This window comes from Echinops telfairi, unplaced genomic scaffold (assembly GCF_000313985.2).
Source record: "Echinops telfairi isolate 266 unplaced genomic scaffold, ASM31398v2 ScPeMD7_7458;HRSCAF=8496, whole genome shotgun sequence".
In the NCBI taxonomy this organism is placed as follows: Eukaryota; Metazoa; Chordata; class Mammalia; order Afrosoricida; family Tenrecidae; genus Echinops; species Echinops telfairi.
In genome coordinates this window covers 10,683,274-10,696,543 of record NW_022111358.1, presented here as the reverse complement: position 1 = coordinate 10,696,543, position 13,270 = coordinate 10,683,274, and the positions used below count along the sequence as shown (strand labels likewise).

The 13,270-nt window shown below is 39.5% G+C and overlaps 1 protein-coding gene across 2 annotated transcripts in view; it reads right to left on the bottom strand.

Annotated features, from left to right (window-relative positions):
- The window catches only part of AP2B1 (adaptor related protein complex 2 subunit beta 1), a 129,939-nt gene that overhangs the window by 71,540 nt on the left and 45,129 nt on the right, over positions 1–13,270 (bottom strand). For both annotated transcript variants that reach the window (XM_004706968.3, XM_004706970.2), the window contains exon 13: positions 1,726–1,985. In XM_004706968.3, the coding sequence (XP_004707025.1) occupies positions 1,726–1,985 (260 nt within the window). The remainder of the gene's footprint in view (positions 1–1,725; positions 1,986–13,270) is intronic.

Below are 13,270 nucleotides of genomic sequence, written 5' to 3'. Positions count from 1 at the left end.
CTGTATTTCCAACTGATATTAAAAGATCTAGCGAGGTCTTTTACAGTTCTCTAAGAGGCAAAAGAAGGTTTCCGAGTATTAGTGCTTTATGTCAGAGGCATAAGCTCTAATTAACCCGAGGATGCAAAGGAGAGCGAGTCAATGTCCAGAACTGTCCCAGCCACACCATTTGAAGCTATGCATCACTCCCTTTATATTAAATGGGAATGCATTGCATTTGTGCTTTAAAAACAAAGATAAAAGACAAGCACAAATAGCTCATTCCAAAAGGAATCACACAAGAACAGTGAGGGTAACAGCAAGTTAACGGCCGTTAATTGGGTACAAATCTTATATAAGAGATGGTCATTCCTTTTGTGGGGCCAAGTTTAAACACTGGTTCTCTTTCCCTGTATTCTAGGGAGGGGATATTTTTATTTGTTGGCTTCATTTTAAGGAACAAAAGAAGACAATGCAAAATTAAGTGGCACAAAAATCTCAATGTATATTAGACAGGTACAAAATTCCAATTACTATGGTTAAAAAAGACAAAGTACTACAGAAAATCTACCTATAACAAAACTGGAAGCACAGACTGGGATATGTACTTAGAAGTTAAACATTTGTATCCAGAGGATGTTAACTGGCTTGCCTAGTTACAGTGGATAAGCACTATTCATATGAAACAAGTCTCCTTTGATTCAAAATTCACAGCACCTGCCTTCAATTCAAACATTTAACAAAATTGAAAGTTAATAAAAGATTTATCATCTTTTCTTTGCACTGCCCTTTATTTTTTCTTTATCTCCGTTCACAATGTTTACAAGAGTCCAAAATGTAGACTACATAAATTTGCACAGCAATAATTCCTATGTGTTGATCACTCCTGAACCACTTAAAATTGTAATATAAATCAGACAGCGGTACGAAATTCCCAATTATAACCAATCTGGGATAAGTCTACTTAGAATTAAAGTTTAATATGATTAATGAAGTAAAGGAAACTCGGAAAACATTCCAGGATACTCATCCTAAGAGTTTACTAGAGCCCTCGCGCTCCCTAATAAAGATTTTAGGATCGCTCTAAGGCACGAGTTCTATGTTACCTGAGAGTCTGTTTCCAGAAGAATTCCCTTTCTAATGTAATGTAATCATTTTCCTTTGGTGAAAAGGCATACCAGTAGGTAACTGAAGAATTATATCCTACCTATGTAGTATATAGGTGGGTTTGACACTATATCGAATATAGAAAATAGGTGAGTTTGACAAAACATTTCCGCAAACACTATTTCACAATTAGCTGTACAACATAGGAATATCCGCTAACTTTATCCATAAACTTTAAGCACAGTCACAGGATCAAGATAACCTATAGACTCAGGGGCTTCAAAAACGTTTTGGAAAAATTCCATGATCTTTTAAATCCATTTCTCCAGGAACTTGTTGAAGCACCCTCAGGTAAGGGCTCCCCACACCCATCCTGAGTTCTCAATTCTAGGAATATTTCTAACTTCATTGTACTGGAAACTTAGCCAGCTTAAAAGATGGTGGCCACGACAATTTTCTTAATGAGCTATTCTCATATTGCATGTGGTCGGTGTTCAGAGGGAGTCCCGAGGGCAGTGGAGTGGTAGGTTTGCAAATGCACAGCAAGTTCTCCTTCAAGCTATAAAAGCATGGGGAAGGCCAACTCTGTCTTAAGTGAGAGTCAGTCACCTTTCATTCAGACCTAGTTTTCCTGCTTACCTTCCATGATGAATTGGTAAGTGTTTGCGATGGATGCCATGACTTCCTTCTACAAAAGCATTGGGAGGCTTATGGTACACAGAGGCCAAAGAACCAATGTGGCAAATGAGTTCATCTAGCAAGGTTGGCTCAATAAGGTCTGTTTCCTCGGAGATCAGTGGTTTCTCAGACAAAACTACTTCTTTAGCAGTGACAGGATCCGTTGACAGAAGGCGCCAGTAAATATAGCCTCGGTCTCGAAGGTCAGGGTTATCAGAGTCCTAAGGGAAAGGGAACAGTTAAGAAGAGTTAGATAGAAGCCATATAATAAGGTTATTAATCAGATGCATCTTACATAAGAGATTGTATTACCCTTTAGTGGTGGGGGATTTAAGTATTTTTCTCTTTCCTTGTATTCTAAGAGGGAATATTTTTATTGATTGATTGGATTCATTTTGAGGGGCAAAGGAAAAAAATACTGTGGAGGGAGGGTGGGGTTGGAAAGGGGGAACTGATTACAAGGATCTACATATAACCTCCTCCATGGGGGACGGACAACAGAAAAGTGAGTGAAGGGAGACGTCAGACAGTGTAAGATATGACAAAATAATTTATAAATTATCAAGGGTTCATGAGGTAGGGGGGAGCGGGGAGGGAGAGGGAAAATGATGAGCTGATGCCAAGGGCTCAAGGAGAAAGCAAAGGTTTTGAGAATGATGAGAGCAACAAATATACAAATGTGCTTGACACAATGGATGTATGCATAGATTGTGATAAGAGTTGTATGAGCCCCCACACTCTCACTCTCTCACTCTCTGCTTCACTCTCTCACTGACTCACTCTCACTCACTGACTCACTCACTCTCACTGCCTCACTCACTCACTCTCACTGTCTCACTCTGTCAAAAAAAAAAAAGAGTTGTATGAGCCCCCAATGAAATGATTAAGAAAAAAATACCAAATTATGTGGCACACCTATATTGTTACCCAAACTCTGTAAACAAACCCAAATTGGTGAATTTCTTTTCTAAGCAATGTTGTAGTGGCTATGCAGTTGGTTATTAAGACAATCACCAAGTATAATTTCAGTATGTAATTATATAATTGCTAATATTTAACAAAACTTTAATATAAACTCAGATAATTTAGACCTAAGAGTCAAATTCAAATAAAATTTAGAGGGAAAATAAATTAATAGATTTAATCCAATCAAAGGCAAGTGCCTTGACACAAGATGACATAAACCTGCTAATAAATACTACCTGAATTATTCATTTTACATATCTTATAGATATGTCACCCCTACCTTCTGCCTTTATTCAAATCTTTTTAAGAATCTCCTGTGAGAGACACTAAGGGTCCTGGTGGCACAGCGGTTATGCATTGGGCTGCTAACTGCAAGGTATATAGTTCAAAATGACCAGACATTTGCTGGGAGAAATACGAGGCTTTCTACTCCTGTAAACCGTCTCAGAAACCCGTAAGGGCAGTTCTACCATGACTGATAGGGTCGCTGTGAGTCAGAATCAATTAGATGGCAGTTTAGTTCTTTGGAGGGAGACACTGGCTAGGCCCTGGGAATCAGAGAGATCGTCACATACTGCCTGACTTTAAGAGCTCACTGAATCTATTATAAACACAAGTAGTTGCTGCTGCTGTGCTGTCCAGCAGTTTTCACCATGAGACAACCTTGTGACAAGTAGAACTGCTCCACAGGGTTTTTCACTGCAGTTAAAATTTTTTTCTTTTAAATTAGCTTACTTATTTTGGACAATTTCACCAACATACAACTCATGCATATACACTTCATTAGTTCAATCACATTCCTTCATAAGAGTTGTGCGACCATCACCAACCACTATGAATTCCAGGATACTACTTCTGCCTTGTACTCATCACTAGCTCTCCATTTCTAAGTTCCCCTGCTATATCCCTTTCAAACTGTCTCTAAAGGTTTACCCAACCTGGGTTTCATACACAGGAAAACATACTGAATCAAAACAAAACACAAATGGTCCAAGAACAATGACAGAATGAAACAGAAAAAACCCAAGAGAAAACAAAGAAAATATTAAAAAATGGAACAATGATATATTGGATCAAGAGATCAAATGACAAGGTATCATACTTTGATCTCAGTAAACTACAGTACTTGCCCTATAACAACATACTCTGATATTAAGAACTTTCCCATCCTTGGGTCCACAGTCAGAGGGGATTCACCTGCGGCTTAAACAGCATGGGGGACTTTATGAATGGGTTTGGGGCATTCACTGTCATCCACAGCCTTCTGCAAACTGTGTGTTTAGGGTTTAGGTTCTAATACCATTGGATTTTATTATTTACAATGCTTGGATCACAGAAGCTGGGATGCTTCCTGTGTGGGCTTAGTTGATGCCTCACTTACATGGTTGCTTATTTGAAGACAAGCCTTTAAGAACCCAGATGCTATTCTTTCTGATAGCCAGGCACCATCCGCTTTCTTCACTACACTTTGCTATAGCACCCGAGACACGAACGAAGATAGGATTGAGACAAAGAACGTGAGGTTGACAGTGGCTTTATTAGCGTATGGAAAGAGCTCATGGGAGGGAAGGGAGAGCAGAGAAAGGGACAGAAGCATCTTGAGCTCCAGGGCAGGTTCCGAGACCCAACGAGTTAGGTCAGGGAAATCGCAGCTTCTCGGTGAGGCAGTGGGAGATATATAGGGCTCGAGCTAGGGAGGTATATACTGACAACAAGAAGGGAGATTTTTTTGCTTGCAGCTGCAGGACCTTGAGTCAGGATGTGATCCTTGGAAAGTGCCTTTGTTGTTTGCCAACCTACTCCCTGAAGCAGGGGTCCTGAAACTTTTTTAACAGGGGGCCAATTCAGTGTCCCTCAGACCCGTTGGAGGGCTGGACTTAAGTTTTTTTTAAAAAAACTATGAACAAATTCCTATGCACACTGCAAACAGGGCAAAAATACCTAGCGGCCTGGATATACCCTGGGCGGGCCGCATGTGGCCCTCAGGCCGTAGTTTGAGGACCCCTGGGTAGTGTTGGGACAGGGGCTGCACAACCTTGGTCTGGAAAGATAAGATCCTTGGAATGTTGGGGCAGAAGATGCATACTTCAATAAGTCATTTATTTTCCCAAGAGGCTGGAAATGAGGGCTGCCTACTCCGGACCCCGCCCAAACACTATCTTCAGTGATCACTTCATGGAAGAAGGTATTAAGCAGGGCCATGTCATAAAACTAACCTTTCTTCGATTAGGGTTACAAGTAAGTTCGAGCTCAAAATCCATTCGTTTATCTAAGGTTTATATATGTCTCTTGTTCACTCTTTAAAGATATTATTATTTTGTTGGAAGACATTATAAATTATACCCTTGGGGCACACTGATAGTTGTATTGATATTTCCATTAATTCAGCTGGTGATACAAAACTTAAAACACTATGGAGAAAAAAGAAAGCATACATGTATAGGACAAATTTTTAGACCAAAATATTTGGACTGTTGATTTGTAAGGATTACCAACTTAGGTGACTGGACCAAAACGAGAGTTGGAGATTGGTACACTTTCAACGATGTTCATTCATAAGGGTAGCGCGGGACTAAACTTGTCATACAAAGGAGGCGTTCACAGAAAGGGCACACACATGATAGTCTTGAGTCGCCGTGCATTAGGCATCCTCGGTGGGAATTTTAAACCCAAATCTGGTTGCTTGCTCACCCATAGCCTTGGACAGATTCTTTCCACACTGCTGCAGTTTTTTAACTTTGCTTCCTGTAAAGTCCAGTCTCTGTGGACTCTGTGTGGATTTAAACTGCCCACCTTTTAGTCAGCAGCTGAACATTTAGCTGGTTATTTATACCACCAGAGCTCCTTGTATGGGAAGAACTATTATCTAATAATCAGAAACTGTAAAAGAGACAATAAGTGCTTCCAACAGTGGTAACCTTTTTCGTTGTGATTTATAAACAATTTTAATTGTGCTCACCATTAAAAATAATTACCAGCAAGGCCACACTACAACTTAAAAGGTAAGATGTAAACATCAATCTCCTTCTACCTTCCAAGTCCTCCCCACCACACCCCTTGTCCCTCAAGCAGCCACTGTTAGCAGTGTGGCATCCAGACAGCTCTCCCCCAACCCCCCCCCCCCACTACTAGGACACCAATTTCACATTATCTACACACTGTTGTGCGAGTTGCTTTTCACACAGGCACAGACAGCTAGTGTGCTTCTGTATTTGCAGTACCGCACCACTATTATTTAGTCCTGTAGTGGTGGGCATTAAAATGTGTGCCTCCTTCAGCGCCTCCCACATTTTAAAACACACACACACACCCATAAACATCCTGGAATGTATCACTTTGAGTACATCTGAATGCGAGCACTTTCTGTGCTTGAATAGTTTTAGGGCCCCATTTTATAAAAGGCAACAATAATTACTGCTTCAATTTTGTGTCTAACATACACATGCAAGGATATGCAAATATTTTCTGTAAAAGAAGCCAATCTGAGAACTTTCAAGTGAGTTTTTAATAAGCAGATAAATTGGCTCATGACTCAACCACTTAAGGCATTTATTATTCAGGTCAATACCAGCAGTCACCATAATGTTTTTTTGATGACAGGGTTAAATATATATATTTTATCCCCATTAGTCACATACTGTTTAACTTGTACTCAAAATGGATGACTGGATAAAAACAAACAGAGTAAGTACAATACAATATAACAAGTTAATAGAGTATAACAATGTAATGCTTTTGCTTCAAAATCACCTATGATATTCAGATTGCATTGGACAAATGGAAATGCATACAAATGCAAATACACACAGAATGTGTAAGGGGGACTAAAAAAGAATCAATGTTTTGAAGTACTCTTGTGTGTACATAGTACGTATAGAAATGTTCCTCATATTTTAAAAAACAAAGTAATAATAACAACCAATTTTCTGGACTTTGTTTTGTTATTTTTTGTGGGGAAGTAATTAGCTCCTGACTAAATGTTTATAAATAGTCTGAAATTTAGCTCTCTATTTATCTCACTTAGTTCTTCATTTGGAAACAAGGCACAAGTATTACTTGTGCCAAAAAAGCTGACTTTTAAAATAGCAACATATAGGTTTTTTAAATACAAAGTTAGAAAAGCAATTTTTTCCCTCCTTTTTTTTGTTTTTGGCTTTACAAATATAGGTTTTAATCTAAATAATCAGCCCCTAAAGCACATCATTTAATATTTATAGTAACGTAATGCTTTTTGTTATAAAATTAAAATAAACATGACATATTAAGTAGAAAAATGGTTTTTTCTTTACAGAGTAGCAATATTGCTAAAACCATTCAAGTAAATTTTATAATACAATGTGATTTATATAATATACTAATCAAAAGATATAATTTATTTCTTTTGTACATTATGCCAATATTTAGCCAAAATTCCTACAGGTATTTACTTACACAGTCATGCTTCAGTGAAAGAAGTTTGTCTTTCTGCCCCCCAAATCCCAAACACTGCAATGGGGTAAATTGCTGGAGACAGAACTAATGCATCACAGAGTGCACGCATTTGAAATCTTAGTAATATCCTAACTTAAAACATAAGAGTCTTCTGAGAAATGAGTGCAAACATTCCAGACTGAAGCCAATAGTTGGCAAAGATCTCCCACCACTCCAACTCTGGCGTCAGGCCTACTGTGGGCTGGCCTTTGGACTAACTAGTCAGATGGAACCACAATAAACCAGGCGAGTAAACCCTTGTGGCAAATAACAGAACCTATAGCTATAATTTTAAGGTGCTTGGAAATTCTGAAAATGTGGTTTTAGATCTACTATATTGTTAGCCCTTCTTCAGGATATCCTATAGTGTATTTCTAAAAATTTGAGAACTTCCAGTTCAATCTTCACTAGGTCAGCTCTAAAATAGGAGTTGTTAAACTTCATTGTGTATCACCATTTTCACGCCCCAGCAGAGCTATTGAGAGTGCACATGCAGGACCACCCCCACAGAGATTCTGGTTCGTTACGTCAGAATAGGGTCCAGGAGCCTGTCATTTAAAACAAGCAGTCCAAGTGCATTTGATGACGGTGGGCCAAGTTCACGGGCAGAACAACTAAGATGAAGCCTTCTCTGCCATGCAGTGGAAGCAATTACGAAGATCTGGATGGATACGTCTGTGCAAAAGCACACTACCACCCAACTCAAACGAACAATAGCCACTTATTAACGCGAATTTCAACTTAGCAACTATAAATACTAGTCCCTTATTTTATAAACTTGACAAAACCTGCCAGAGAAAACCGAGAAAGTGGGAAAGATGAATGTATGTGTGTTCTTTCTTCTACAATAACCCCTCCAACCTCACGCAGTTTATTCTTCCGATTAGAACAGTGGGAAAGGACAGAGCCTGGCACCACACTAGGTGGGTCTGAGTACTAGGTTCCTCCTATATTCACTGCTGTGTCGCAGTTTTCTGGTCTGTAAAACTGGAGCAGTAATAGCACCAACCCTCACAAGCTTTTATAAGAAGAGGCTGAGCTAATATAGAAGTAAGTGCTTAATAGAACGCCTGATACACAGTAAGCACTATGTTAAGATTCTAAACAAGTCCCTCTACACTAAGTCTAGAATCAGAAATGTCTGGTGGTTTATTTTCACCCCACCCTGCTCTAGAGAAGGACTTCACAAAGCTTATAAAAATGCACTTAAGCAAATAGAGGTAGAAAAATGCAGGCCACAATAGATACACATTTACTGGGGGGGATCCTTCAGACTGATTCCAAGATTCTGAACAACCACTATGAAAAAGAAACCCAGTCAGTAAGCCAGTGAGACAAGCAATGCATTAACACCCACACACCAGGAACAGCCCAAGCTTGCTAGGCGCTTAGTGGGGCTCCGGAAAGGAGAAGCTATGTAATGAAGTAAACAATGGCTGACAACAGACTCAGTAAGAAAGCTGTTCATCACCACCATTACTACAGGCTAGTGGTATCAGTGTACTCCAGTAAAAGCAACACTAATAAAGGTCAAATACAATACAACGTACCCAGCTCTTGACTAAATCTGACTTAGTTCTGGGGTGACTTGCAGCCTGTCTGTGAGAAAGGAAGGATCTGTGTCCTTTAATCCTTTAAACAATATTTCCTGAACACTTTATCTCAGCCAACAGCTGATAAATAGTGGGTGGTAATGAGACTGAGTTTGAACTCTGACAAAATGCAAAATATACCATATGAAAAGTAAAGCCCACTGTCACTGAGTCAATTCTGACTGATACCAACCCTACAGGGTAGGGAGAACTGCCCCCGACAATGTCTGAGGCTAAATCCTTGAGAAAGCAAAAAGCCTCATTTTTCGCCCACAGAGCTTTCATATACTGCCTGCTAAATAGAAGCAGCTTTATAAGAAAATGGAGCTAGATTGATATAAAAATATCCCTTACCTATTTGGAAATGAGCAGAGGAAGCAAAGTCAAAATTCTCCTTAGAATACGTTTTTGAATTCAACAGACCGAGACACAAATGAATGCACCAAGGTGCAGACACAGAAAGCCTCGCATGGTCGATCCACAGTGAACTCTGAATGACCTTATCTCGAAGGCCATGGAAGCTGCCTTGCTCCAGGCAAAGGGAGACGCCCGAGAGGGAACAGAGCACTTGGAAGAGCTCTTATAAAGATGTGTGAAAGGACTAGGAAACATGACTGCTCACAACTAAGCAGAGTACTGTCAAAGGATTTTAGTTTGTAATAATATACCACAATAAAAAGATTTGAGAGAGAGAAAATGCTATTAAATATATAACTCAGATTCCATGCACATTTTTAACTCTGACAGTCTAACGCCACCCCATTCTCAACTTGAATTAAAATATTACTAAATACGTGATAGATTGATGCTCATACTACAGTTACAAGAGAAAAAGTCATTGTTTTGGTTTCTACAGGTCCGAAAGTGATTAAAGTCTAAAGCGAGTTGTCACATGCCTGACATCAGAATCCACCAGAACCTTTTCTTGACAGCTTGTTGTTATTGTGCTATTGAGTGGGTTTTGACACACAGTGACCCTACATAAAATAGAAAATTAATGCCATCAGGTCTCGCACCCGCCTCATAATTTCTATTTTTGAGCCTATTGTTGCAGACACTGTATCAATCCATCTTACCAAGGGCTTTCCGGTTTTTTGCTGCCCCTCCATTTTACCAAGCATGGTATCATTCTCCAGGAACTGGCCTCTCCAATTACAAGACCAAAGTACAAGACGAAGTCTTGCCATCTTTGCCTCTAAAGAGCATGCTGACTGTACTTCCTCCAAGACAGATGTTTGTTGTTTCTTTGGCAGACCATAGTACTGGCAAAATTCTTGGTGAACACCATAATTCAAATGAATCTATTATTCTTCAATATTTATTTAATATGCAACTTTCATATGTGATTGAAAATACCATGGCTTGGGTCAAGTGCACCTTAATCCTCAGAGTAGCATCCTTGCTTTTCAACCCTTTAAAAAAGAGGTCTTGTGTAGATGTACCTAATCCAATGTTTGACCGACTGCTGCTTGGTGAATATTGATTGTGGATCTGAGCAAGACAAAATCCTTGCCAATTTCAATCTGTTCTCCATTTATCATGATGTTACTTATTAGTTCAGTTGTGAGGGTGTTGGTCTTTTTTACAATGAGTCAATCCATACTGAAGGGTGCAATCTTTCATCTTTTACTAGCAAGTGTTTAAAGTTCTCCCGACTGTCAGCAAGCAACATTGTGTCTGCAAATTGCAGGCTGCTCATAAGCCTTTCCCCAATCCTGATAGCATATTCTTCTTGCCAAACGCTAGTCTTTACTCATTATACAGACTGAATAGGTTCGGTGAAAGGACACCACTCTGACATCGTTCCTGAATTTAAACCACGCAGTATGCCCTTGTTCTGCTCACGCAACTGACTCTTGATCCATGCACACGTTCCGCATGAACATAATGAAGTTTCCTGGTATTCTCATTCTTCTCAAGGCTAGCTGTAGTTTGTTATGATACACACAGTTGAATGGCTTTGTGTGGTCTATGAAACATACATACACATCTTTCTGGTATTCTCTACTTTCAGTCAAGATTTGATGGCAGCAAAGACATCCCCTGGACCATATCTTCATCTGAATCTAACCTGAACCTCTGGAAGTTCCCTGTCAACGTACTGCTACAACTGCAACCATTGTTGTATAATCTTCAACAAAATTTTACTAAAGTGATATCAACGATAATCGTTCTATAATTTGTGCATTCTGTTGGGTCACCTTTCTTTGGAATGGATACAAATATAGATCTCTGAGTCAGTTGACAAGTAGTGGTCGTCTAAATTTCCTGGCAGATTCTTTCAGTTTCATGGTTCGTGCTTATATGCTACCTCTTGAAATGGCTGAATATCAACTAGTCCTATTTGGTACAGTGACTCTGTGTATTTATTTCTTTTTAATCATTTTATTGGGGGCTCTTACAGTTCTTATTGCAATCCATATACTCATCCATTGTATCAAACACTTTTGTACATATGTTGCCATCATCACTTTCTAAATATTTTCTTTCTACTTGAGCCCTTGGTATTGGCTCATTTTCCCTCCCTCCCTCATGAACCCTTGATAAATTATAAGTTATTATGTTCATATCTTATATCATCCAGTCTAACTTCACCCACTTTCCTGTTGTTCATTCCCTCTGGGGGTGGGGGTGACTGTATTCTATTTCCTTCTGATCATTCTTCCATCATTCAATATTTTACCTATGCAAGCTTTCATAATTGCAACTCGAGGCTTGAATTTTTCCTTGACTCTAAGATATGCTAAGTGTGTTTTTCCTTTTTGGTTTTCTAACTCTAGGTCTTCACCCAATTCATTACATATGACTGTCTTTTCGAGCTTTCCTCTGAAACTTCCTGTTCAGATCTTCAGCTTCATCAATTCTTCCATTTGCCTTCGCTACTCTATGATCAAGAGCAAGCTTCAGAGTCTCTTCTGACAGCCATGCAGATCTCTTCCTTCCTGTCTTTTTTTTTCAGTTTAAATATATTTTATTTTCAGACAACCTCCATGTTTTTTTCCCTAAAAAAAAAAAAAAAGGCCTCCGCTCCAAATAAATCAAGGTCAAAAGTAAATGAAGAGCTCCCAATGACATCAGTTCCGTTTGTCTAAGTCCTGGTGTCGTGTGGGTGAACAGCAGGCAATTAGGATGAGAGGTGATCGATCGGTCATGAGTTGCCCAGCATGTTAACATGTCTCCATCCCTAAGCCATCCTTAAAGAAGATCATATACGGAGTCACACTGTCTTCATAGTAGCCCAGTGGAGCAACTATGCCATCTGGATTCATGTTCTCACCAAGAAAGAACTGGTCGTTTTTGAAATTTTCAAGGATGTTCTTGATTTGTTCTGCAGCCCTTGTCATAAAAGGCTTTACTCTTTCTGGTTTCCGCTCTTCAAGTTTGCCTTTGATGGATTTCATGTAGTCTTTGATGTACTTCTTGTAGGCGTCTTTTGTGAAGCTGGTTTCCTGCAAATGATGGGTCATGACAATACCAACACCAGTGACCACTGTGCTTTCTGTTCCATTGCCATGGGGGCCGGCCTGCAGTAGAGGCGTTACCACCAATGAGCGATGTTACCTTAGGTCCTACTGACCATTGTCCCCTCCACTTCCAGACCAGCCTGTCTGCGATCTCCCGGATCTTGTAGATTTCGGAGAACATCTCATGATGGCTGATGAGGTCCCGGTAGATGATCATGATGGGGGCTAGAGGGAGACAGCGGTGGTGCTAGCTTAGGAGGAGCCCACAGCTCTAAGCGAGTACGGTGCCACCAGAGCAGCGCTTGGGGGGAGGGGGGAGCAGGTGGAAAGGGTTCTTTCTTGGCTTTATGATCTTTTGCTTTCTTCACGTATGATGTTCTTGAAGTCATCACGCAGCTTATCAGGTCTTCTGTCATTAATGTCTGATGTGTCAAATTCGTTCTTGAGATGTTCTCAAAATTCAGGTGGGATAGACTCAAGGTTGTATTCTATTCCTGTGGACTTTTTATTTTCTTCAGCTTCAATCTAAACTTAAATATGATGGTCTGTCCCACAGTCAATCCCTGGTCTGGTTTTAGCTGCTGATATTGAGCTTCTCCATCCTTTCTTCACATAGATATAGTCGTTTCTATCACTAAGACCTTATTTTCGAGCTATTGTTCTTTCCTCTGTTTTCAACTTTTGCATTCCAATCACCAATAATTATCAATGCATCATGATTCCATTTTTTTAAATCAATGTCAGACTGAAGCAGTGGATAGCACTCTTCAATTTCTCTGGATACATGGGGTCATGATTCTGAACGGACTTGATCGCAACTAACAACATGCCCTTCGCTAAAGAGTTAAAAAGAGTTCACATTTCATACACGATCATGAAAATTAGTCTGCCAGCTTATTATAAAAGCCATAAGGATTAGTTACAATTCAATGAGAAATATGTATATATAACATTGTTCTTATGTTGTTCTTTTTTAATCATTTTATTGGGGCTCACACAATTCATCACAATCCA